Raw genomic sequence first — 26,580 nt, 5'->3', positions numbered from 1 at the left:
AACTTACTAGAATTCTTCAAAGTCTCTATTCTTTTTTTTTCTGCAATGAGTTAGATGTTAATGCAGTTTTGTACATACAGGAGGGAAAGCACTTCCTGGAGGCTTCATCTTTCCTACTGACGGGTTCTGTGAATAAGGATATATTGTTTGCTTTGTTAGTTGGGAAGAGGGACTCCAATTTCTTTCTATATGAGTTATCTTCACATAAATAGTTCTAGCTACTTAATAGAAATAGTTTGCCAGAACTACCGCAAACTTTCCAAGTGAATTTATTTGGCCATTATTAAGTGGTGTCTAGTGGTATCCTTTTAAACTGACCTTCTTTTCTCATCATTTTATTCTCCCGTGTTTCAACAGTTAAATTTATCTGACACTGTGGTGGTAAATTCTTTATTTGGTAAGGAATTAACAAAGATAAAAGAATGCATTTGTGTTGGTTTGATGTTCTTTGAGATTGGAGGATAAAGGTTTAGCTTTACAGATCTTTTGCTCATGTTGTCTGATCTACTTCTGGAAAATCAAGATCCAGGAAAAGTTAACAGAAGATTTGGGATTTTTAATAAACTGGTCTTAGGGGTGCCTGGGTGGCTCTGTTGGTTAAGCGTCTGATGGGCTCAGGTGATGATCTCATGGTTCATGGGTTGGAGTCCTGCGTTGGGCTCTGTGCTGACAGCTTGGAGCCTGGAGCCTTCTTCAGATTGTCTGTCTGTCTGTCTCTCTCTCTCTGCCCCTCCCCTGCTCACACTATCTTTGTCTCTCACAAATATTTTAAAAAATTTCAGTGGTCTTGAGATGATCATTTGTTTTAAAACGTTGATAAAAATAAAAGGCATTAAAAATGAAAATATGTAAAATCAGGTTTAGAAAGGGTTTAACATAAAATGATGTAGTGAGTTCTAAAAAGCAAGATAAAACCAGAAATCACAGCCATATGAAATATGAATAACATAGAAAAAAAAAAAACCCAGAGTTTTAGAATTTACCAACCAAGGAAAAGCAGTTTCTTTTTTAAAACAAAGGCAAGTGAGTCCCAGAAAGGTAGGTGGACTTGCTTGAAGTCACAGAGCTGAGATAAAATCTCTAGATCCCTGCTCCCAATTCACTATTATGTCCTCGATAGCATTTAGTAAAAGAGACCTGAAGCCCAGGCTGGGGACCTCAGGGGTTAATGTGCCTAGCCCATAATCTGAGCAACTTATAGGACTATGGTGAGATTTCTTGGGTTTGCAGAAGCTGAGAACACTCAGCAAGGGGAGCTCATTCAACTCTGATCTCCCGGGAGTAGAGGAACATGCTGAGGGCTCCTAGGCCCTTGTACTTCTGCTGGCACTAGAGGTTCACACCCCAGCCCTCAGATCCCTGCATGTCTTTTTTTTCTTTCCCTCCTTCCTTTATCCTTGCATTTCTAACTGGGTGGATAATGGGAAGCAACATGTCAGTTGGCCAACCCCTAGTAAGTGCATGGGAGCAGCCCACTGGCCCCCCTTCTCCAGGACTATGGCCATGATTTTAAGGGACATAAATCTGAGAATCTGATTCTAAGAATCAGATTTGAGCTGTTTCTAAGAATTCCATTTGAGCATGACCCGCTTTCTGTGGTGACTACATGGTCCATACTCCTTAACGTGTAAACCTGGCCCTAACACTCCCAGCTTCTTCTCCCACCACCTGTCATTCTCCATTCCAGAACTAAAACCACACAGCAGCTCACTCTACCTGGGACTCCTCATACAGTCTCATGTCTCATGCCTCATGCCCTCGTACATGTGGTTTCCCTCTCATCTTCTTCCAACAGCGAGAATGAACAAATAGATGGCTGGATGAATGAATGAGTGAATGGAATATGAATGAGGGAATATAATTTGAGGAGCACTGGAAAAATCTGCCATCTTAAACTAGCTCCAGCTCCCATTCAACAACTGAAAATTAAGGCTCTACTATTTGAATAGTGTCACACCAGTGTTGTGATCATACACTATGAAGTGTATAGCAAATAGTTTAATGGTTATGATGCTGAAGCTGGAGTAGTGAAGTTGGCAAAAATAAAAGTGCCTTTTTTTAATGTCATAAGGAATTCAAGGTTATTGATATACTATTACGCGCACTCACTTACATTTCTTGAGCAGAGGAGAGGTAAAATTATCCCCAGGGTGCACGTAGCTGTGCAGTACCCTGGATACATCAGTGGGAGTGTGGCATTAATGGGAAGCCATAACCCATGATGTCTGGAGTGGAGGAAACAAGCCTGGGAACTCTGTAGCAGAAGTAAGTATTCTGTGTTGTCTTCTGACTTCCTGTTAAAATGAAAGTGCTTTGGGGGGAAAAATTAACTAAAATACATAAATGAAAATAGCCGTCAGGCCTTAGCCATCACTCATACTTTGATGTAAAGTCATTTATCATGAGGTGTGTCTTTAATTTTTAATTAGAAGATCAACTTTCCTGCATGGCATCTGGGTGTACAGTTTTGATACTGGGAGAATACAGGGAGGCAATTCTGGAAGGCTGGCACATGATGCGAGCAAGTTGGCTCACTGAGGGAAATGCCCGGCCCAGTAGGAGCATGTAGACACTGTTCTGGGGGAAGGCCAGAGCAGGAGAGAGATCCAGAAAAATGTAGAAAGCCGGAAGGGCAACTCTATCCTGCTTACAGTCTTCATCCTCTCCTTCATTTGATGCACATTCAGTGAATATGGCACAACCCCAAGAAAATGGCACTCAGGCTCTAGAATGCTGGTCCTAAACCAGTTTGGTATCATTCTCCCTTTGAAAAGTTCGTAGCACAGTGGCTCTGCCTGCCCAGTAAAAACACAGGTCTAAATTTCAAGTCCTTTGTAAACACTCTGAAGCTAAGCCTTAGATTTTGCAGAGGTCTGTGAACTCCAGGTTAGGACCCCACGATCAGTTAATATTTGCAGACCCTTCCGAAGTCTGTCAAGTACTTTGCATATCATTCTTTTAACAATCCAATTCACCAGGTACGCTCTCATTTTACACATGAGACAACACAATGTCCCCCTGGTAGTCTAGTCACAATCTATTCTCTGTTTTGTCTAGATGGAAAATATCTGGAAGCAGAGTCCAGAACAGGTTTCAGTGGTGGCCTGAGGGAAGCAAGCTAAGAGGGAATATAAACTTTGGTAGTATTTGCACTTTTCCCATGTATGATGCCACCTGTTTGTTTTTTAAGAAAGAAATCTGCCACTTTCAAACCTTTAGTTTTATCCTTTAAATAGGTGAAATGATGGGTACACTTAGAACAGAGATTTCCAATGTCTTCTGAAAAATGAAATCTTTTTAATGCAAATTCCTATGTCAATTGTCTCCTAATACTAATCAGGTAAGTTATTATAATTTAAATTTTATAATTTAAAATTATGTATTTTAAAAGTAAATTTCATAGCAGCATGATGAGACTACATCTTGCAAATATGTAGTACTTATATTTATAATAACTACATTTATTGTGTCTCCTTGGCCTTTTACTTGTAAATTGGTTTTTAGTAGAATTATTGGATTGTGCCGGTTTGGTTTGGTTTTGCTTTTCTGAAGTTTATTTATTTTGAGAGAGAATGAGCAGGGGAGGGGTAGAGAGAGAGGAAGAGAGAGAGAATCCCAAGCAGGTTCTGTGCTTGTCAGCACAGAGCTCGATGCAGGGCTCAAAGTCATTAACTGTGAGAACATAACCTGAGACAAGATCAAGAGTCAGACGCTTACCAGGCACCCCAGTACTGTGTGGTTTAAGGCCAGATATTTTGATACAGTAAATACTAAAATAAACTTTCACTCTCATTCTCCAGTCCCAGGCAGCACTTAGCATTTAGTTTCCTCCTTGACCTACACACACATTTTCAACTGTTTCTTCTTGTATGCTACTAAAAATCTTTAGGTAACTCAATAATCAGTATCCAATGCTTGCAAGTGTTTTTTTTTTAAGTTGAATTATAATTAACATACAGTTTTATATTAGTTTGAGGTGTGATACAATGATTCAATAATTCGATACATTTCTCAGTGCTGGTGACTCTCGGAAGTGCTCTTAATCCCTTTCACCCACTCCCCCCCCCCCCCCCCCCTCTGACAACCACCACCTTGTTCTCTGCATTTACGAGTCTAGGGGTTTTTTGGTCTCTTTTTTATTTTGTTCATTTTAAAAATCAAAACCCTGAAGTTGAGATGCTTGTTAATTTTTCTATTTTGAGGCTTAATGGAATAAAAAAAATGACAAGGACTTTTGTAGACAGGTGAGGCAGATGAACACCTTGATGTGAGAACTTACCATCCAAAATGACTTGAAATAAGTTACTGAGTGATGACCCTGATGACGCTAGAAACATTCGATTTCAGCCCTGACCACCTCCTGTAGGTTTTTTTTCTTTTTTAGTCTCTGTTAAAAATGGAAGAATCTATTCCTGAAAGGGTCAGCTAAAGTAGTGTAATTATTTTTAGCTCCTGCCCGAACTCTAGATTTTGCTTCCATTTACTGGCGCTCAGTGGCGGATCTGGTGTTGCAAAAGTGAATTTCAAAGCAGAGCCCACCACTGGGCTTTCTGCAGTGGATGAGACCACGTTCTGGCCATACAGCTCCGTTTGTCCAGGTCCCCAGAGTCCTGGCCCAGTCCTAGGAGGGTGAACCCAACAGCGGATTTGTGCAGGACAGCTCAGGGTCTGCCATCAGTACAGCTGCAGGCCAATGACGTGATTCACGGGTTCGTCAACACTATCTAGCAATTACTCTGAGGAGAGTCACCTTGTTAACTGAGTGGAAGTAAGAAAAAAAGGAAACATGTGGAAAGGTCACTGTTCTCAGATACGGTAGATGGTCACAGGAAATCTACGCTGCTGTGCAAGACGTTGGTGGTGACTGAGCTGGCCAGACTGCCCCAGATACTATAAACCGTATGCTCCACAGAAAACGGAGGTTTAGGGCCACATGTCACACAGGCATGCAGAAACCATAGGAATTAAAGTCAGAAATGGCACTGCTGGGTGGTGATACCTGTACCAACCAGCCATCAGGAAGTTGCTAGAACACTTTAAGAATCAGCTCCCTTACTTGAAACACAAGAATAAGAATAAAGTTAGCAGTGGGGTGCCTGGGTGGCTCAGGTGGTTAAACGGCCGACTTCGGCTCAGGTCATGATCTTGCGGTTTGTGAGTTCGAGCCCCGTGTCAGGCTCTGTGCTGACAACTCGGAGCCTGGAGCCTGCTTCAGATTCTGTGTCTCCCTCTCTCTCTCTGCCCCTCCCTCGCACTCTCTCTGTCTTCAAAAATAAATAAATGTTAAAAAAAAAAAAAAGAATGAAGTTAGAGCTGGTGAGGCTTAAATGTTTCCCATGACCCTCCTTACATCAACACCAGTCATCAGATTAAAACATGAATCTATCATGTCATTCTTCTGCTCAGGAGCCTTCACTGGCTTCCACGAGGTAAAAACCAACTCTCAGCATTGTATTCAAGGACCTCCGCCTATCAGCTCAGTCCCAGCCCCCACCTCCTGCTTCGCTCTGCTTCCAACCCTCTCTCCTTTACCTTATCATGCCCACTCTTTCAACCCGTGGTCTCTCGCCCCAGAATGCCCTTCTCTGGGTGGTGAAATCCTACTCAGTCTTTGAAACCCAGACCAGATGTCACCTTCCCTTACCTGGTCCTGCTCCCAAATTTTGTTGGTCCTTAGAACGTGAACACCACCTTGTTTACCTGCCTGTGACAGGGGGCATTTTGTCCTACTGTAATTGCCCACGTCCTCTTCATTCATCTGCCTGCTGGGCTGAGTCCCAAATGGTGTCTTATTCTCATTTACATCCCTGTCACCCAGCACTGTGCCTTCCAATCTTAAAGATGCTCAAAAAGAGTGCTGGCTCCTGTGTGGAAATGTGAATGCATGAAGGTGTTTCTTAAGCTGGAAAGTGTCACCAAAGTGTAGTATTATCATTAATGAAGGTGAAGCACCTGAGCAGTAAGAATCGGTCCCAGAGATTTGCACTTGAAGGAGTATCAAAACCTTTCTAAATCTAAATCCGTCATGTTTTTCCAGGGTCCTGCGGGGAAGTGGGTGGGCACACTGGGGGTGAGCCATTTGCGGTGCTAAGGTGTCACGCCCTGCCCCAAAGCTGGTCTGTGGAAGTGGACCTTCATCTTATAGCTAACTGAAAATTCGGAAGGGTTACCTGTCAGGTCTTCTCAAAACCGACACTTACAAACCTGGGTGCCTCCATGAGTCCTTCTCAGCAACTGTTTTCCTCACCTTTCATACCTGCCAAAGTGCCATTTAGCTGTGTGGGAATGAGGCACTGGATTCCGAGCCCAGACTGTCCTGGATTCAAAACTTGAGGCTGTGCTCATTCCCAGCGTGCAGCTTGGATGGCACACGCAGGCCTGCAGAAACTGTGACTTCACGACTAAAACAGGAAAAGTGCCTTACAAGGAACACCCACGTGAGACAAATGCGGAAGGAAGTGTTGCACAGTGAAGACGTTAGGAAGCCATAAGATGTTCCCTCTGCGATGAGAGGCAGACAAGGACCAGCCGCGGTCTTACTTTCCTTGGTTCCTTTGTTCCTTCTGCCTCCTTTTCTCTTCCTCAGCGAGGAACCACATGTGGAAGTACATCTCACTGGTCTGTTTCTGTGTTTGCTCCAACCCCTAATAAGGCTCATCAAGGGACAGCTTTTGGGTGAAAAATATCAGGGTCAGCAGCCCAGTGGTAACAGCGTCTCTTTGATCTCTTGCCACTGAGTGTTGTTTTGAAAGTTAATTAAGGATGAAAGTATCCCCCCAAAAAACTACTGTCAAAGGAGATTCCAACTCACCTCAGACCCAACCCACTCTGTTTTGCATGTGTAAAACTGAGATGGCAACCACTACATAAATAGTAAATGAGCAGGGAGATGTCACTGTTTTTATTACTGTGAGCAAGGGGGCTCTGAGGAAAGCTGAGACCAGTTCCATACACCTGCAGAGACAGCGTGGGTTTTGTATGACCACGATATTTGATTTGGAAATTTAAAAATATACAGTGTTGCTAATAGCACTTAGTTAAAAAAAAAAAAAAGTAGTTAAGGTCCACTATTCACCATTTCCTATAAGAGGTTGAGAGGCCAAGTACTTAGGTTTACATAAAAATTTGGTTCACAGATGCCTCAATGGATAGGAAAAGGTGTCTCTTGGCGGGTAACAAGAAGTCAAGCAATTTCTTCCTCTTCACAGACGGTGAGATGCCAACGCTGAGCTGGTATTGCATCCCACAGGGATCACAGCACTGATACTCCTGGTCTCCCTGACTACAGCCTTATCTCCTCTGGTTTTCTCCCACAAGCTACAAGAGTCATCTTTCTAAAATGCAAATTGATCATATAATGGTCTGATCTATCAATAGCTCCAAAATGCCTTCAAAATACGTTAGCATGATGGGATCTTGCCTTGCTGTCAAATCTCTGCTCTGATTCAAGTCACACTCCCATTGCACCTCACCTCTTCTGTTCCTGGTAACTGCCCCACAATTCCCTGCACTCACAGAGTGCCTTTGCACTCACAGAAACCTCTATCTGGAATGTCTCTGACCTCTCTCTTCCCTTGGCAGACCTATACACTCTTCAGGACCCTGTCAGGAGTCAGCTTGTCCAGAAAGGTGTCCCTAACCACGCTCTCCTCAGGCTGCTGAGGGTGCCCCCCACTCTGAGCCTGCTTCTCTCATAGACTCCGCATATTGCCTTAGAACCTTGTAGTGACTTGTCCGTTGCCCCCATTGCACTCCCATTGTCTTGAGGGCAGGATCAGACTTTATTCATAATCCCATCCCCAGAGCTTTACATAATCTGGTCCCTCCTAGAGAGTCAGTAAAAGTGTGATAAATCAATCCGCCAAACAGCACTAGATTGAAAGTTGGATATGACTTCTTATCCAAAACATGCCAGCAATTAGTGTGGTGTTGGATCTGGGCCAATAGTTTGAAAATTCAATACATTCAGCTATATTTATTGAGACCCTATTATGCGTTGTTTCATGCCAATAAGTCCACATAATTCTTTCTCTCCTGTCTATGGGCCAGTATCTTACTCCCAAGATTGAAATAGTGCCAATGACTTTCCTATCCCACCTTGTTGTCTTAGAATAGATAAAGGATTCTGCAAAATCTGAAGAGTTTCTTACCTTCATCCTCCCCACAGTGGGTGACCTCTTTTAAATATTTTCAAAGTGGCAGTTTTCTTCTTCCTTTGTAACTGTGAATGTGACAGTCTTCTTTAGCAATCATTGCATCTACTCATCTAAGACATGCTTATCAGGAACCTACTATGTGCCAGTAGCTCCCATGGACCAAGATAAAAGGAATGAGTGAATCCTCCCATTAAACAGAATAGCTGAAAAATTCTCAACATTATACACTGTAGGTCCAGGCTACTGACTCATTAGATATATCCCACATAAGGAGAAATGTAGAACCCAAAGGCCACAAACAAAATTAAGATAACTATGGCACTACCCCCAAGAAAAGTAATTAGACCCTTTAAATAGCTCCAGCTAGGATATACATTGTACACTGTGGTGTGTAGCCTTTCACAGGGATCTGAGGGGGAATCCCTCAGATACACCTATGTTCCTTACAGTATGAAGGGTTTTCTTAGATCCCTTGAGGGGGATCCCTCAGATACACCTATGTTCCTTACAGTATGAAGGGTTTTCTTAGATCCCCTGAAGCCCATTTGGAATTCTTGGGCCCCAAGTAAAGAACTCCCAAATGTGCATATTGAGGTCTGTGCCCTCAACATCAGCCATTCTGATCATCCACACAGAAACAGAAGCTGGGTCTGGGAATGGAAGACAGGGCTCTTTGTCCCCCTGGGGAGCTCTGCAAGGCTTATTCTTGCCTTGATGGGAGAAATCTAAAGATTGGATTTTTCAGGGTCAATAAGGCACCTTGTTGAGTAATTTACAGTAGAATGTGAAAACAAATACAGGAGGGAAGCACGCCAAACAGCACACTCCCCTTAGTGAGACAAAAGGGGGAGGGCTCTGGCTGACTGCTCCGAAGGTGGTCTGGTTCGTTCTTATTTATTTCCGTTCTCCCACACATTCCTCTGGATCCTGGGGGACCACTCCTGCTCTGGAATTGGTCTGTTCCCAGGTCATCCATCCTATTCCTCACCTCTGCCTAACTGTCTCTAGCCAGAGGGGAAACAGGACTGGGGAGGGCCAGAATATCCTACCGCAAAGGGAGAGGGAGGAAGATTTGGCATGGTGGAGTTACAGAACATGAACCAGGCTCAAGTTATATTTACATGAGACTTCTGTGACTGTTTACACTGCTGTTTACTTATTTATTTTTTTTCAATCAGTACTTATCTTGGCCACCACAGCCATATGTAACTGACATGAAAATACAGAACACCTTCATGAGACTCATGGTCGCCCGGCATCAGTACAATCCCCTGTTCTGCTCCGTAGTTACTGCCCCAACCCTCTCTCCCTCTTGAAGCCACAACAAGGAAATCAGAGTACTAGAGACAACCTGGGACCTTGGGGGAAAGGGACAGAGGTGCCAGCCAGGAGGAGCCCCTGCCTTCAAATATTGCAAACACTTTCTGCAAGCTTTTCACAGTTGGTGCTTATCCAGCTGAAAAGATCTCAATATGGCTGTTCGTCCATTTATCATCTTCTCCTCATATGGGCTTGGCAAGCAGACAAAACAGACAGGGATTCAAATCCAGACCCTGCACTGATAGGCTCTGTGGCCTTGAGCGAGTTGTTTATTTAGGAGTAAAGGACAGTTCCCCAATAAATATTGATAGATATCTTCCCATGATCCTCCAAAGATCCCTAAGCCTTAGCCTCTATAAGTCATTATCAGTTTTTGTTTAATTCAGAATTTTCTTATCTTTTATTTTTTTGTAACATTTTACACCTGTTGTATTTTAAAAGGTAATCTATTACCTTTAAAAAAGAATGACTAGAGCAATTTTTTTTAGGAAAGACTGCCAACTCCACCCTTTGCCAATGGTTCTTTCCCATCATCAGAAAACACCTATCCTAGCTTCCGCATCAACTAGAAACACCCTTGATTGGGACACATGATGTACCCACAGTCACAGTTCTCTGAGGAATTCTCTGGAATCCATGGCCCCTCCTTAAAATGTGCCCTCAAACAGTGGAGTGTAGATGAGGTGAAAAAGACACTGGACGCACTTTTTGTTTCTTGGGGTCTTGCTGACAGCAGGTGTCTTCTCACTCTGTCCCAGAAGGAAGAGAAAGTGACTGGCATTTTATTTGGTCAGTAGCTATTTGTGGAATGATGACTCCATACCAGGCACAATACTGGCCACTGTGGGGGATGCAGAAATGAGTCAGACACTGTATCTTCCCTGAAGGACTTATAGGGAAGATAAAATGTTCATTTTGCACAATTTTTGGAATGCCTACAATGTGCATATCCTCTTGTAGGCCCTGGGGATACAGTGAGGAAAAGCAGACAAGCTCATGTAGTTCATATTTTCTTGGGTAAGCAAGTAAATTAATAAATACTTTCAGGCTGTGATGAATGTTAAAAACACAAGAGTAGAGGATAATGTACTGGAGTGAGGTGCAGGATGAACTTGGCAGAAATGACTTGGGAAGTTAGAGACATAGAAAGTGCCGATGAAAAGGGTACCTGGGTGGCTCTAACAGTTGAGCGTCCGGCTTCGGCTCAGGTCATGATCTCGTGGTTTGTGGGTTTGAGCCCCGCGACGGGTCCTGTGCTGACAGCTAGCTCAGAGCCTGGAGCCTGTCTTCAGAGTCTGTGTCTCCCTCTCTCTCTCTCTGGCCCTCCCCTGCTCATGCCGTTTGTCTGTCTGTCTCTCTTTCTCTCTCAAAAATAAGTAAACATTAAAAAAATTTAAAAAATTAAAAAAAGTGTCAATGAAGGAAGATGGGTAGAATAACAGGACATGGAGTTTTGGAGAAGTGGACGAGTCAGATCATGACTCTTTGTAGACTAGGAGTCTGTAAACTCGTCCTACGAAGTTTAGACAGTAAAGATGTTAGGTTTTGTGGGCCATGTGGTCTGTATTACTACTGTTCAATTCTGCCACTGAGACAAAATGCAAAATTATGAGTGGGGTTGTATTCCAATAAACTTTCAGTTATGGACACTGACATTGGAATTTCACATAATTTTCACATGTTACAAAATATTATTTTTCCTCAGTGGAGAGACCATTCTTAGTTCACAGGCTAGACAATAACAGGTCATAGCCTGGATTTTTGTACAGTTTACCCACCCCTGTTGTAGAGTACATTAAGGAGTTTTTATTTTATTCCAGGTGTACTTATGAGATTTCAATGAAGGAAAGTATTGTGATACAATCTATGCTCTGAAGAGATTGTTCTGGCTTCTGTGGACTGGTGAGGGGCATGTGCACCGGCAGAAAGATTGGTTGAGCTCTGAAACTATCACAGCGTATCAATGTGAAACAACGATGATATGGACAAGAGTAACAAGCATAGATGTAAAAGAAATTAAAAGTAGACTGATTTGAAACGCACTGTGCAGGTAGAGTTGAAAACACAAGTGCTTGAATCATTATAATACAAAATAGACAGGATTCAACCAGGAAGAATGACAGATACAATTACTGTCAGAAATCAGAGAGAGTGAGCTGCTGTGGAAGGAGCCTAAGCCTCTCTCATGTGGGTAGGTTTTTGACGAGAGTGAATGGGAGAGACATCAAGCTGGAAAGGTGACTTGTTTCCGAAGAGTCCGTATGGTGATGGGGAAGGAACTCTGTTCTGAGGTAGACCTGACCTCTCCAAACCTCCTGTCTTCATCTGAAAACTCATGAGACTGTAAGCTTCTTGAGGCCAGGGACCATGTCACTTGCCTCTCCATATCCCACAGCCTGGCTGCTCAATAAACTAACATCGATTCAATAAGTCTTTATTGACCTACTCTATGCGATGGCATATGCTAGCTGTGGATATACGTACACATATAGTTCGCGTCCTCACAGAGCTTACAGGACTAAAGAGAACTGCACTCACAGGGCTACACAGGGACAGCATCTGGTGGTCCAGGAGATGTAACGGGGACTTCATGGTAGCTTGGGACCAGAGAAGGCTTATGAGCAGGAGTGACATTTACACTGATTGCTGAGGGAAAAGGAAGGGATATTTAATGAGATGAAAGTCAGAAAGAAAGAGGAAGAACATTTCTGGCAAAATAAACAGTACGTGTGAGAGGAAAAAGCCTCACTTGTTTGGAGATCTAAAGAGAGACGAGAACAAGTGGGAGCAATGGACTGTGACTAGCAGGTGGAGAAGGCCAGGGCGCACGAGGAAGTTGTGGGGGGGTTGGGGTTCACACAGACTGTGCTTTAATTCCCAGATCTGCCACTTGTTAAACTGGTAGAAAGACTGAATGAGCACCTTAGTCCATCTTGGAGGACTGTTGTATGAAATAGATGATGAAATTTTCTGTAAAAGAATCGGTAGATTTTCATTAAGTGACAGTTCCCCTTCCTTGGAGCACAGGGCAAATGCAGGGAGCAGTACACACTCAGAAATATGTTAAATGCCTGGTAAAGGAGTCCTTACCATATAGTTCACAGGAAGCTAAATGGAACCATGAGGACTGTCCCCTGTAGAAGCCAGACCTCCTCCATCTGAGCTTCTACTGCACACTCCTATGAGAGAGAGTGGGGTGGGTGTCCAGAGATCAGTATGGCAGGGTCCTGCCTTCAAGGGTTTTAATTACATAAAGTTACAAGGAGGAGTATGGGGTGTGAAATGGGTGCAGTAGGATGGATGAACAGCCAAACAGTGCTGGCCTCCCATTGCAGGCTCCTCGTCTGTTGTTGCTTTTGCCCCCGTGGCTGGTTATTTTAATTCTGTGAGGGCCCAAAAGGATTCAGAAATCTGGGAATTGGCCACATATCATGGACCTTGTGTGAAGAAATCAGACAGCTGCTGCTGCATTTCTCTGCTTTGTGCCCTTTGAAAACATAAAGTAGCTTGCTAGAGCTCTCTCCCTGCAAGCAAGAAGGGCATCTCTCTGCTGGGAATAAAACAAAACAAAAATCTCAGCATTGCAGGAAGCTCAGCCAGGGGAAGGCCCTACCCTGTGGAAGGGGCATTAGATGCCTCCTATTCTCAAGTCCCAGCCTTCAGCTCTTTGAGTCTCTGCTATTGTTCAGTACATCCACTGCAGCCTTTAAAAAGCTTATACTTCTTAATAAAATTATTATCTGGACACTATTAAAAGGACTCTAAAACAAGCATAAATCTGTCTGGACATCCTATAACTCAAGGATATGACAGTGTTCCAGGGCAAAAGCAAAAGTCTAAAGTGTCTGAATTAATGACCTGTGTACCTATTTTCAGTCCAGAGTGTCTTAAAAGTGCCCACACATATAGCCCAGATCATCATGAAATAAAATACAATATCAATGTATAATAACAATATAATAAAGAATATAATACTAATGAAGCCCAGATCATCCAGTTTAGGAATGGAGCTCAGTCCAGGAGTACTGGGCTGGTGTGTCTTGTCATACGTACAGTCGACATGTGGGTTTCTGCATGGCAGCCCGACGCTGCCACCCTGGTTGCAGTCAAGTCCAGGGATGCCCGCCCTGCAGGCTGTGTGCTGCACCACTTTCTGGGCCACCCCTGGCTGGGGCTGGAAGAGCTGACGCAGGAAGCCTGGGCACCTGTACTGCCCAGTGCCTGGGGCCTGGCCACTGGGCAGACCTCCCCAGTGGTGACTGCTTGGTAACTGAACTTCTGCCTCAGATTCCCTCACTGTACCATTCCTGCTCCTAACGGGGTTTATATACCTCATTCTTGCCTCCTGGTAACAGAATGTTACTTATATTATGCCTAAGAAATCTATTTCCCCCCACATTCTACCCTGTTAGTCAGGATACATCCACCCTTAGAATCTGTCTAAGCAATCACCTAGCATTTATTCAGTGGTATTTAAATGTTTAACAACTGGCTCTCTAGGGGAGTGGGGGGAGTGTGTGTGTTTGTGTGTGTGTGTGTGTGTGTGTGTGTGTGTGTGTGTACTTACACATAAGTCTATTATAAATTTTACTGATAGTATATGTAACTTCACTTGTTGATCAGTGGCATACGCAACTTCTTTGTTGAATCAAGTAAAAATTTTTAAGTACTAGAAGAATATTTCCTCAGGTTTTTTGTGCTATTCACAATGAAATAGCCACAGAGATTTTAACCTGCATATTAACATTTTCTTCATCGCTTTCTTAAGTCTAGACTAGTGATCAGCAATTTCTCCTGTTAGGCTTTGTGGGCCACATATGATCTCTGTCACACATTCTTCCGTGCGTGTGTATGTGTGTGTGTGTGCGCGCATGCATGCACATGTTTAACAATCCTTTAAAAATGTAAAAACTAAAACCATCCTTAGCTCCTGGGCCACACAAAACCAGACTGAGGCTGGATTTAGTTTATGGAACTGTAGTTTGCCAATACCTGATCTAAACAGTTCACAAAGGAAAAAATCAAGACCTGATTTCTGATTTTTATGGTGTAACTATTCCTACCATGGCCACTTCCAAGCTACCAACATAGTATCATGAGCATGACTGGGAAGAGATGTGGGTTTCCCCTATGCAGCTACAACAGACATCAATACCCTCAGGAACATAAATGACAGCAAACTGCAGGAAAATAGGGAATAGCAAGTTTTAAATATTTACTGTCTTTAATACAATATATTTCACTTTAACTGTATATGATTTCATTTTTAATGATGGCTGTGTTTAACCACTAGCTCGCAAAACTCCTGAGATCCTAACCATCCATTCTTGCAAGTGAGCTGGGTCAGCCCAGCGCTCTGCTGCATCTGTCCCCTCCACACACAGCTGAGGGCCAAGCCCCGACTTGCCCCATATCCCTATTTTTGTGCCACCTCTCAAAGCCACTCTATCACGCCACCTCACCTTAGACGTACCATGATGCGTGGATTCTGCACTCTGTGATAAATCTGTGACCTCTTCCCAACTCCTAAATGCTCTGGAAAAACCAGGAGGTGAATCTGCCAAGGAAATATATCCTATAAATGAAAAAAGAAAAGGGACCTGGGGCATGGGGATTACTTATGCTTCCAGTAACCCTAATGGTGCCACTGATTCAGACTTTCTGAGCCCCGAACGGCAGAAATTACTAAAGAAAGTTTTTTTGGAGGCATGCCTGGTTAAGTGCCCAAAGAAGTACATGAGAGGTGAAGCTCTCTGAAGAGGTGAAGGCTGGCAGCACCTGGGTCTCTGGAAGACTGGTATTCATTCAACAAACACATTGTGCCAGGCTTGGAAAGAGAGAAAAAACTACTTGCAATAGTAAGAATCATACAAATGATAACACCTTTCATTTAGAAAGCCAAGGGGATCAAGACAGAAAATAGTTAGATAAGAGCCATAATCGGGTAAACTATTAGAGGGGAAATAAAGATGCAGATGGATTGGACTGTGGTTACTTGCAGTGCTTATTATGTACTTTCCAAAACCCTGATTTCTGGACATCCCTGTTTCTGTTCTGTATCCGTGTGCCACTCTGTCATATAGCAGGCAAAACTATGACAGTACACAACGCATTCAGATAGGGACATATCATTTTTGTGGTTGCAGAATCTGACTATAAATAAATGAAACAGCCCTCTGATTCCAACTTTGCTTTTAATCTTCTAGAAGTAGTGGGTGCAAGAAGGCTTTACTACTGTCAAAAAAAAAAAAAAAAGCTTTTTGCCCTTAATTTAAATCATTGTTTTTCTAGGGAAATTTAATTTGGGAAAAAAAATGTTTTTCTAATTAACTGGAAGACTGTGTGCTGTGCAAACAATAAAGATTCTTGTTTGAAAGTAATGCATGCCCCCCGCTCCTAGGACTACCAGGGGAATTTAAAATAAAAAAATGCGAGCAGCTCTGACCTCGAATTCTGCCAGAGCTAAACAGAATTCCCAGATCCAGAGTTTTCACGTCAGTTCCCAATTTCAAACCCACAAGTGTTGAGTGGGTTCATGCTTCAGCAAGACACATCTTCTCATCTCTAGAAACAACTGTATTTGATCTCTTCCTGGGTTTCTCGGCACGTCCCTCACTCCCTCTTTCTTGCTCTTGTGCTATGGTCGGCCTCAAAGGTTAGAAACTGCACAATTGGATGGATCGGGGAGGATTTCATAATGCTCTGGTGCTGGGCTGGGCAGTCTAGCCAAATTCCGTTCATTAGCTAAGGCGCCGGGGTGAGTGTGGCCAGTAAGAATGCCGTTTTGGTTCCACTGAACTGCTGATAGGGAACAGGAAATAAACTTTTTATTTTTTTGGTTCCTGAGCAGCAGTATGGACAAGTGAAGAGTCTGGGATGCTGGGAATCTGGAGGCCCGGAATTAATCTCCACCCCAACCACTTACTGGGCAGCTTAAGCAACTTCTGTTCTCTTTCTGTGGGTTTGTTTTTTTTTTCCCTATTCTGACACTATTTTCTTATTCTTTATGTACTGGCTTCAGATTTCTGCCTACCTTAGACTTTAAACATTCCAAAGTCCGGAGTCAAGGGATCGACTCCCTCACCATTTACTGAGCCACCTATGCTGTGCTAGGCGCCATGACAGGCGCTTCGTAAACTGGTACTCATCCAGCATGGCCCCTGCCCTCAAAGCAAGTACAGACTACAGAGATCTCTTAGAAAATAAACACAAAACAAATAAAGCAAGTGCAACAGTGAGACACATATTAAAATTATTATGGGAAAATGGCAAAGGAGCTCCCGCTGGAAAGCCAGGGAAAGCTGTGGAAAGGGACTTTCAACCACTCCTGTTTGAATGAAGGGGAAGATAATTTGGGGAAAGAGGAGAGCATCCCAGAAGAGAAAAAAAAACACACAAAAACAATGGGTCTGAGGTCAAGTGATATATGGCTAAGGTGAAGGATTCCAGCAGAGCCTGGGCATGAAGCAGGACTAGAACTCTCACAGTAAAACTCCTCCTGATGTGCACACAGGACAACAGCTCTGGGCTGTCAGGGCTTTCAGACTTGAGGGAGAACCTTGGACAACAGCAGATTTTAGATGGTTTATCAATTAAATAGAAATTAACTAGACATTGCTGTAATGTTATCTCCTTATACCTTGATTTTTGCATAAAAATCAAGTCTCCACCATCTCAGAAGGTTACTGGCTGAAGCAGGGTAGATTATCCACACAGTTCACACCAAGAGGCTGGAAGCTTACCTGAGCTTTAGACTTGGTCCTGATTGTGTATCCTAACGCTTCTGGTCCTGAATTTTCTATTCTTGCCCTGATTCTGTGACTTTTCTCCTCACATTATAGGCTTCAGGTGACAAGGCCAGACCTTCAGGGGCTCTTTTCCTCCTTAAGCTTTCAAACTACGTTTTATGTAGCTGCCATCCAGTAAATAGAGGTGCTCAGCTAGAACTCTCCTTCCAAAATGACTCTACATTTCTAAAACTTAGATAAAAATGAAATATTTGTTAAAATAATAAAGCATCGTATTTAAAATATTCATAGCTATTTGATATAAATACAGTGAATCACAGTTTGAGCCAGAGCCAAATTTTCAGAAATACTAACACCTTGGTTTTGTCTGGTACCTTTCTTGCTAATGTTCAACTGCTATGAGCTATTGCATGATTAAACCCTGCTTCTATTTCCCAGACCTAAGTAGAAACAGTTGCCCTGATCTTTATCTTAAAATTATAAGTCTTATACAGTTTTAAACTTCATATACATGGCTCCAGCCCTTCAGGGATTTAGAGCAGGCTTATAAGTGATTTTCTCATGGCTTTAATATTAAGTCTTTAAACTACCTACACATAACTTTCCAGAGAGACCGTGCTAAGTTGCCTTCTTAGAATTCCCAGTTGGCTCTCAAAGTGATTCCTGCTGACTCCGTTTCCCTCCCTTATTTTTTAAATGACCAGAAGCTCCTTTCTTTATGTCAAAAGAGTCTGCCAACCCAATGAAGCACACAGAGGGAAAAGCTTGTTGGTTGCCCCCAGAATAGACTGTCCATTCCAATATGGAGGATTTTCTTCCTTCCCTGTGAATCTTCTCTTTCATGTTACAAGATCTAATTAGACTTAAATGCTTAACACTTTCTATTAACTCCCAAAGCTGCACCACATCCCCTGGCAGAGCTGCTTCTCTTTGTATTTTGTTTTGTTTCCACCTAAAACATATTTTATAAAACATATTTCAAGAGAACATGAAGTTATTATTCAAAAATAAATCATTTCTTACAAAATTTTAAAGATTGTATCTTTGAGCAACTTTTCATTAATCACTTGCCAGATAATCTGGTGGTAATCTCACTAATCCTTAACTCTTCTTTTAGGAAATCTCCCTGAATCCTTAGCCTGGAATCGGACACCCAGGAGTCTCATCCTTCCACTTAGAGCTCCGCCACACCACTCAGTTACGCATGTCTCAGTGGCAACCAAGGATATTTCTGTTTCCAGAATTTTCCTGTATTCCTTGCTTTTTCTAGATATCCTTGCATGTTTGCTACTAATTTTCATTTTGTTTTGTTTGTGATAATTTCCCCAGTGATTTCCTTTTCTTTCTTTAGCCAGTTATATGCAATATTATTCTCTGATGACAAAACCTCTCCAAGTTAACTTTCAGAGACTTGGCTTCTTCAAGAGCTAGGAGCTCATAAGCATAATAAAACATTTTGGAAAACAATACATACATATACATATATATATATATACACACACACAATGTATATATTAAATTATATCATCTAGAATATCTATTTGTAAGGAAGTATAGGCCTGATTTGAGATTTAACATCTAATCTTAATCATTTGATTCTAATTACATTTACAACATACCTAAGAGTTTCAATGGGCAAAGAACTGAAGGAAAAAAGGAAAAAATTCACAGGAAGAAAAATATCCCATGTTGGAAAAAGACCACTCCACTCTGTGTATGTGTATATATTTGATTTGTAAAATATTTAGGAAGCACCTTCTATCCACCAAAAAACACAAATCCATGTACTAAAGAGGAAATAGGGAAAGATATTACTCCTATTCCTCAAACCTATCACAATCTAACAAGAAAAAGAGACACATACAGTTAAGCATAATATGTGTGTAGGAAATCTTGTTTTTATATGCATAAAGGGTTTTGGGAACCCAGAACAGGTGTATTTAATGGATTATTCCTGAGGAATTTAGAGTTAACTTTGCTAAATATTTTTTAAGTTTATTTATTTTGAGAGAGAGAGAGAGAGAGAATCCTAAGCAGACTGTGGGGTCAGTGCTGAGCACTGAGCCTCATGTGGGGTTCAAACCCACAAACCATGAGATCATGCATGACCTGAGCCAAAATCAAGAGTTAGACATGGTCCCAAACTTTGCTAGGTCTTAAAGGATTAGTAGAGTTTCGCCAAGCAGTGGTTGGAAGATGAGCACAAGACACAGAGGCAGAAAAGTACACAGAATAATCAGGTAACAGAGGCTTATGGAGCAAGGACTTTGCTGTGAGACGTGACAGGAAGTGTCAGGAGACAGGAGAGTAAGGCTGGGACCAGATGATGAAGGTCCTTGAATGCCTTGTTAACGTTTCATTTTATTTTGAAAGCAACTGGACACTGTAAAAAGATTCTAAGTGGGAAATAAAATAATGAGATCTGCATATTTAAACTATAATTCAGGCTGTTGTTAGAGAATTGTATATAAGAGTATGAACAGAAAAATCAATTAAGAGAGTTGATCAGTTAATCAGGGGTATACCTTCTTGAAAAAAAAAATCAATTGCAGAGCTGATATGCAGGATTATGTTCTAGAATAATTTCAGTGTGCAGGGGAGAGGGAAACTTACAGGAAACATTTTAAAGCAGAATCTACTGGGTTTAGTAATTAACTGATTGTGAGGAATTGGGGAAAAAAATAAGGCAAGGATGCTCTGAGACTTTGGGTTGGGTGATTAGGTATGTGACAATGCCATGAGATAAAACTGAGAAAACCAGAGGAGACACTCATTTTGGCAAAGAGAAGTCCTAGAGGGCACTCATGTGGAGATCCGCCAGAGGAAGTTAGTCCTGAGAGACGCTGGACCCAGAGTTACAGTTTCGAGAGCCATCACTGGAGCCGTAACAGTGAAAAGGGTCACTGCTTGGGACAAGTAAGTGGAGTGAGAAAAGAGCCAAAGCCAAGCCTCCAAGGAACATCACAGCAAAGGAAGAAGGAGAAGAGGAACCAAGGAGAGCCCAAAAAGAGGAGTCAGGAGGTAGGAAGAAAGGGTGCAACCAAAACTGAGGGAAAGAAGGCTGCAAAAGGTAGGGGAAGCCAGAGTGACAGGACTGCCCAGAAAGAGGCTGTTGCAGATAACTAAAGCACTAGGAACTTCAGGAAAGGAATTTCTAGAGAGCGAGGAGAACAAGCTAGATTCCTAGGAACACACAGAGACAGAGCTGAGGGTACGGGGCTACAGCCCTAAAGCAGAGGGATTGTGTGACTCAAGAAGCAGCAGGCTTTAGGAATAGGTCAGCTTAATTTTGAAGGACTTAAGTGTTATAAAGAATGTAATTTAAATCTTAAAACCTATAGCTTGTCATCATGAGGTTTAAAACATACGGGCCTTCTCCTCCCTGTGACTTAAGCTCCTGCTTCATTCAGGATAGCCTTAAATCCTGCCATGGGTAATCTGTCACTCAAGATACTTTTTACTGATGAGGCACAATTTATCTTTCCTGACCATGGTTTTTTCAACCAGTGGGAAAATGCTATGAAAGAACATGGTCTTGTGATAAAATGGGGGGTTAGAATTTGGGTGTTAGGTTTGACGGTGAATGAACACCCACTCTGGGGATGTCAGGTTGAGGGGAGCACTGAAGAGTTCAGCCACAAACCCCAAATCCTGAGGCTGAAGAGAAGCCAATGAAAAAGCCTGGAAGACGGGACCAGGGAGGAAAAGCAGAGCCTGGGGAGCAGTATATGAGATGCTAGAGGAAGAGAATGCTTGCAGAAGAAGGTGTCAAGTGACTCAGAAAGAAATGAAAGGAGCCTTCTTTATTTGGGATGAGAACATCCCTGGGACCTTGAAATAGCACTTTCAGATGACTGGTGAAGCCCAAATCAGATGTGAGCAGTGAACAAAAGGCAATGCCCTTCACTTCTTACATGCAATCAATAACTTACCTTCTCTCTACAGTGAACTGTTATGTATAATGTGCCTGAGCATATACATGTGTACACAGATACATACACATATGCATACTTAAAGGTGTATTAATCACTGTTGAATGGTTAATTACTTTCCTCTCTCGTTTTAAAAAAACAATTGAGAACTTGGAAACTGACTTGTTATCCGGAGGCAAACTGTTAGAGGTGCAAAGAACGGGACAAGAGAGTGAACTTACCATTTCTGAGAGGGACTTTAGCTAGAGTGTCTGAGATGTTTCTTGACATATGAGTGAATTTCATTCTGTCTCTTTCTTTCTCTCCTTCCAGTGGAGTGGAGCATGTCTAAAGACTTTTGTCCTTTGGCTGGAGAGATCATCATAGAAAACTTGCAGACCCTGAGATGCACAATCACAGGACTGACAACGGTAAAAGGCCAAATCCTCCCCTTAGGCTTCCCATTCCCCTGCCCCTGACGTTTGTGCTGGGATTTGGGTAGCAAAGGCCTACTCTGGAAGCAACAGCCAACACCCAGCCCTCTGGCAACAACTGCCACTCGTTAAGTGTGATATGTCTGGTATCCATAATCTGAACTCCACAAAGGACTGGGCAGACAGCATGAACCACTTTGTAAGCTGCCATGTTCTACAGAGATCAGAAAAAGACTGGCCTCATGCAAGTCTTGAAAGCTGCTGCTTTCTGGATCACAGTCTAATCTTCAGGGGGGATCAAAGGCTCGGAGAGATCCAATTTTGACTCCCTGTCTGATGGTAAAAATAGCAGCCTCCTCTCACCCTCACCCCCATAGCCTCGGTTGAGATCAGTCATCTATTGGAGTCATACAATTTCCTGAGAGAAATCCTTTTCCCTTGATTAAAAAAAAAAATCTAAATCTGCTTTCACAGAAAAGAAACTATATATGGTGGCGCTACATTTCTCAGTAACCTGAACCAATTTAAACTGTGAATGAAAAACTGGAACAAGCTGAGCTTATTTGTTTAACCAATCTAAACTCAAACAGTAATTGTTTATACAACTATAAACCATAGGAGCATATGAAATGGAAAAAATAAAAACACCTAGCAAATCAGTTCATACTGAAACAACCCCTGTACCTCCTCAAATAATTAAAATGCAGCAAAATTGAATCATCAAAATCTTTTTTAGTAAAAAAGTTTTTAAAATATACTTAAATCAAATCTGGTTTTGGTTGTTTGTTTGTTTGTTTGTTTTCCTGCTCCAATCAGTATCCTTAATATCTTAGGACCTTTCTATGCAAGAGGTAGGGGAAGAATTTTCCCAGTTTTGTTGTTTTTCAAAAAGATCAGTCTCTAATCCAGCTATGTGTAAAGTGTGCTCCTGAAGCCCAGCATTAAAAAGCTGCATTAGCTTGCATCTCTTCGAGTTTGAACCAGCTATTCTAACAGAATTCTTGGTGGTTGGGTCACCACCACAGAATCTTGACTTTTAGTCCTAATCACACGTCTACACCAGGGGCCAAAACTGTGGATTACCAGAACAAACAAACCCCTGAGTGGGTGGCCCCCAGAGATGCTATCGGCAGAAGTCTGATTCCCAACCCTATGGCTCACATGATGGAAAAGGGCCAGGAGAGACCCTAGGGAATTTCCTTTGCTTAAAGAAAAAGTGATATTGTGATAAAAATGGAAAACTCTCCACAGAGAGTTTCTCTAATATTTGAACTAATTTTTATAGGGATTACGTTTTTCCACTTGGTCGTCCAATGAGAGCAATTCAGACACTATCCTAATCACATAAAAAGCCTAGAAGCAGATTTACACTTCTGCAGAATCTCCATAACCTTGAAGTACATAGAGACCTATTTTTAATGATAAAAAAATTAGCTTTATAATATGCTAAGGCCAACATTATTAAAATTTCTAGCAAAGGCTCAACAAAGATGTGGTTTGTTTTTTGATTTGGGGATTCTGGGTTTTTTTCTTTTTTTTTACTTCAAACATTATTTTACAATTTTTGCAAGCAATGTTTTATCAAATGCTGGCTTTAACAATGCCTCTTTGGGTCCACTGGGTAAAAAAAGAAAAAAAAAAACTCAAAAGAAAAATGAACAACTATACAAGACATCTGAAGTTTACAAGTAAACGAAAACAACTCCTAAATTTTTAGTGTCATAAGACATTAAAGAATATAAACCATTGTTTTCATAATGGGTTTTAAATTGAAGTAAAATCAAAGAGGTGCAGCATTATTTATTATGGCATAAAATGTGGAAACAATCTTAATGTTCACTGGGGGGGGACTGGTTAAAGAAATGACAGTATTTGCCCACAGTGAAGTACTATGCAGCCACTAAGTGAATGAACCACATCTCTGATGTACTAATGTGAAAAGATGTGCATTGTAACTTGTTAATTTTAAAAGCAAGTTAATTAGCTAATAAAAATGATGGCGACTGCCTCTGGGGAAGGGAAAATAAGAAGAAAGAGGTGAGGAATTGCTGTTTTTGGTAAAACTTGTACAATTGAAGTGTATGACTCTTAATAATTAGTGTATAATTTGGGGGGGAGGGAAAAAAGCTCAGAGAAATGAAGGGCACCCCAAGATGCTTATCATTACACGTAAATAAATATAATAGTCAATAAAAGCTAGGAAACTGAAGAATGGCTAGTGGACTTCCCAAGGGATCAAGGAATTTATAAGACACAGGACTCCCTAATGATTCAGTAAAATTCCTAATGCATCATTCTCTCTATTTTGACACTTTTCAGGGCCAACAGTATTTTGTTCAAGTCTCGGCTTATAACATGAAGGGATGGGGACCTGCTCAGACCACGACTCCGGCATGTGCCTCGCCTTCCAGTAGGTGGTGGCTGTGAACTCTCAAGCCTGGCAACAGGCTCCAACTCTCCCTCCATCCATCCTCCAGATACCACTGCCTTTCCCTCTCCCCACTGCTGGGGATTAACAAGACCTCCTCAGAGTAGCCCCTGGGCCACATGGTGAAGGATTCCTCTACAGAAACGGTCCCCTGGGAGGCAACTCAGAGGAATGAAAGGAGAGGGAATTTGGAACTGGCAAGACCTAATTCAATGCTCGTGATACATTTTATTAGCTGCATGGCCTCCAAAAGTTCCTTAACCTCTCCGAGTCTGTAGGAGTCCAATCCAACCTTTCCCAAGGCCTTCATGGGGATGTGGGGAATGATAACAGCAGGAGTGGCTGGCCCATTCTAGCTCTCCTCTCCTCCTCACCCCTCACCCACATACAATTGATAAGAGAATGAGATACTCTTCTGACAGTGTCAGAAGCAAAAGCTTTCTTACTAACAGGCTCTTTGCTACTCTCTGCTACAAATATATAATATTTGTAGTGGGGCTGAAAACCCCCTACAAAAGCCACTTCTAGTTATTTGAGGATTAATAATTTATGTCTGGTATATTTGAACTCTCTATTAACCAGAAGCATCTCTAGATACACCACATGATAGATTTTTCTGCATAATGAGCCTATTGCTCCGAACTATGTTTTCATTAAAAAAAAAAAAAATTTCCATGAATGTGATAGCTCAAAATGGTATCATATGCTTCTTATGAGAGTACAGACTGCTACATCCTTTGTGGGACACAATTTGACATAATAAAAACATTCATTTCTTTTTACCCCATAATTATATATCTTGGAATCTAACCTAAGAAAACAAATGCAGACAAATAATTATGAACAAATATGTGCAATATAGCAACATGTTGATATAGTGAAATATCATGTGTGGTAGGGAGAACAAATATCCAATACAAATATCCAGTATCAATTCAATAGTTAAGTATGATATTTACATATCCATATTATAGAACCAAATGCAACCACTAAAAATGGTGTTTAAAAAACTTCATTATGTGGAAGAAACTCTTACTTTATTAGTTTTACATAAAAACATAATGCAAATTTTTATCACATATTTAAGCTGTGACTTTGATTATTATTAGGAAGGCATGTCAGCATGTAACTATCAACATTTGGCAGTAGATATTTGGGGTATAAGACTATGGGCTCTTTAGTTTTCTTTTTTATGTGTTTTATGTGCTTTTCACGTTTTAACAACCCTTTACCTAGGACCAACCACAAATCAGGTGGCATGTTATGGGTTTTCATCAGTGTCTCACTGAACCCTCATCTCAGGCCTTTACCAATGTTCCCATCTTGTGGATAAGCACCATCATCATCATCTTCTGCATCACTCTGAACATCAGAGCCAAAAGTCATCTGACTCATTATATGCTGGGCATTAATCTAAGAGCTTTACAGGGATCCACTCATTTAATCTTCATAACAGACCTATTGAGATGGTATTTACTAGTCGTCTCATTTTACTGGTGAGAAAACTATTAACATAGAGGCACAGGCATACATAGAGCCCAACATCACAAAATTAGCAAGCACTGAAGTCGGGTCCAAACCTGGTGGCCCTTTTCTCAACTACTATGCTGTTCTCCTCTTCTATTAATAAGGAAATTGGGATTCAGAGAGGCCGCCGCCTTGCCCAAGGTCACAACTCTTATTTGTGGCTGAGCCAGGATCAGGCCTGAACTGACTGAACCCATAACATGTCTCCTGTGCTGTAGGAACCAGTGCCCCATCATCAGGCAGACAAGCAGACTAAGAGCCAGTCAGCCAACCATTCTTAACTGTCAGGTCTGGAGCAACACCAGGTCATACAGGGCCTTGTACCACTGACACCAGAGATCTCTAAGGCTCCTCCCTGCGTCCTACAGGCACTCAATGATTTAATTATCCCAGTCTTATTTGGACATCTTTCTCACTGAAGACTCTGGAAACAACACTGGGAATACTGCAAGATTAAGATAAGGGAACAAATCTCATTCTAGAGGAAAAAAAGAATATATTTATTATTGTAGATGAAGGGATCGAAGGAAGAGAAAAGGGGAGAAAATGATAGTATCAGTTGGCCTGAAGGCGGCACAGGGGAAAACCCACTCGAAATGCAAATTCTGATCTGCAGAGGGATGCATTTACTTAACTGCATCAGATGTTCCAGTTCTGTAAACTTCAAGTTCTATGCAGACACTCTCCCGCAAAGCCCTTCAGGGCTGTCTCCAGAGTGACTAGAACAGTTGTCCAGGACCAGGAAGAGTCACTTATTACTTGGTAATTAACATGGCAAATGGCAACACTTTCTAAAATGGCCCACTTGACTAGTAGGGGTATCTGGCAAAGAACTAAAATCCAAACATGTTGCTATAGTTGCTACAGGCATGCCATATCACTTGAAAAAGAATATAACACTCTGGTTCTATTTATAAACAGAGTATGACATTGTGATGCAACATATATCAGGATTCAGATATTTACTAGAGGACCATGTATTCTAACATGACAGAGTAATTGGAAATTTGGTAATATGTTCCAGTAAGCTATAAAACTTTTTTTTATATTTTTACA

At 41.8% G+C, this 26,580-nt stretch overlaps 1 protein-coding gene across 1 annotated transcript in view; it reads left to right on the top strand.

Moving 5' to 3' along the window:
* The window catches only part of ANKFN1 (ankyrin repeat and fibronectin type III domain containing 1), a 148,392-nt gene that overhangs the window by 56,463 nt on the left and 65,349 nt on the right, over positions 1-26,580 (top strand). The window contains exons 6-7 of the mRNA XM_029929194.1: positions 21,469-21,566; positions 23,889-23,979. Coding sequence (XP_029785054.1) covers positions 21,469-21,566; positions 23,889-23,979 — 189 coding nt within the window. The remainder of the gene's footprint in view (positions 1-21,468; positions 21,567-23,888; positions 23,980-26,580) is intronic.

Source organism: Suricata suricatta, chromosome 17 (assembly GCF_006229205.1).
Source record: "Suricata suricatta isolate VVHF042 chromosome 17, meerkat_22Aug2017_6uvM2_HiC, whole genome shotgun sequence".
In the NCBI taxonomy this organism is placed as follows: Eukaryota; Metazoa; Chordata; class Mammalia; order Carnivora; family Herpestidae; genus Suricata; species Suricata suricatta.
The sequence above is the reverse complement of the archived record's forward strand: the minus strand, read 5'-3'. Positions and strand labels throughout refer to the sequence as shown.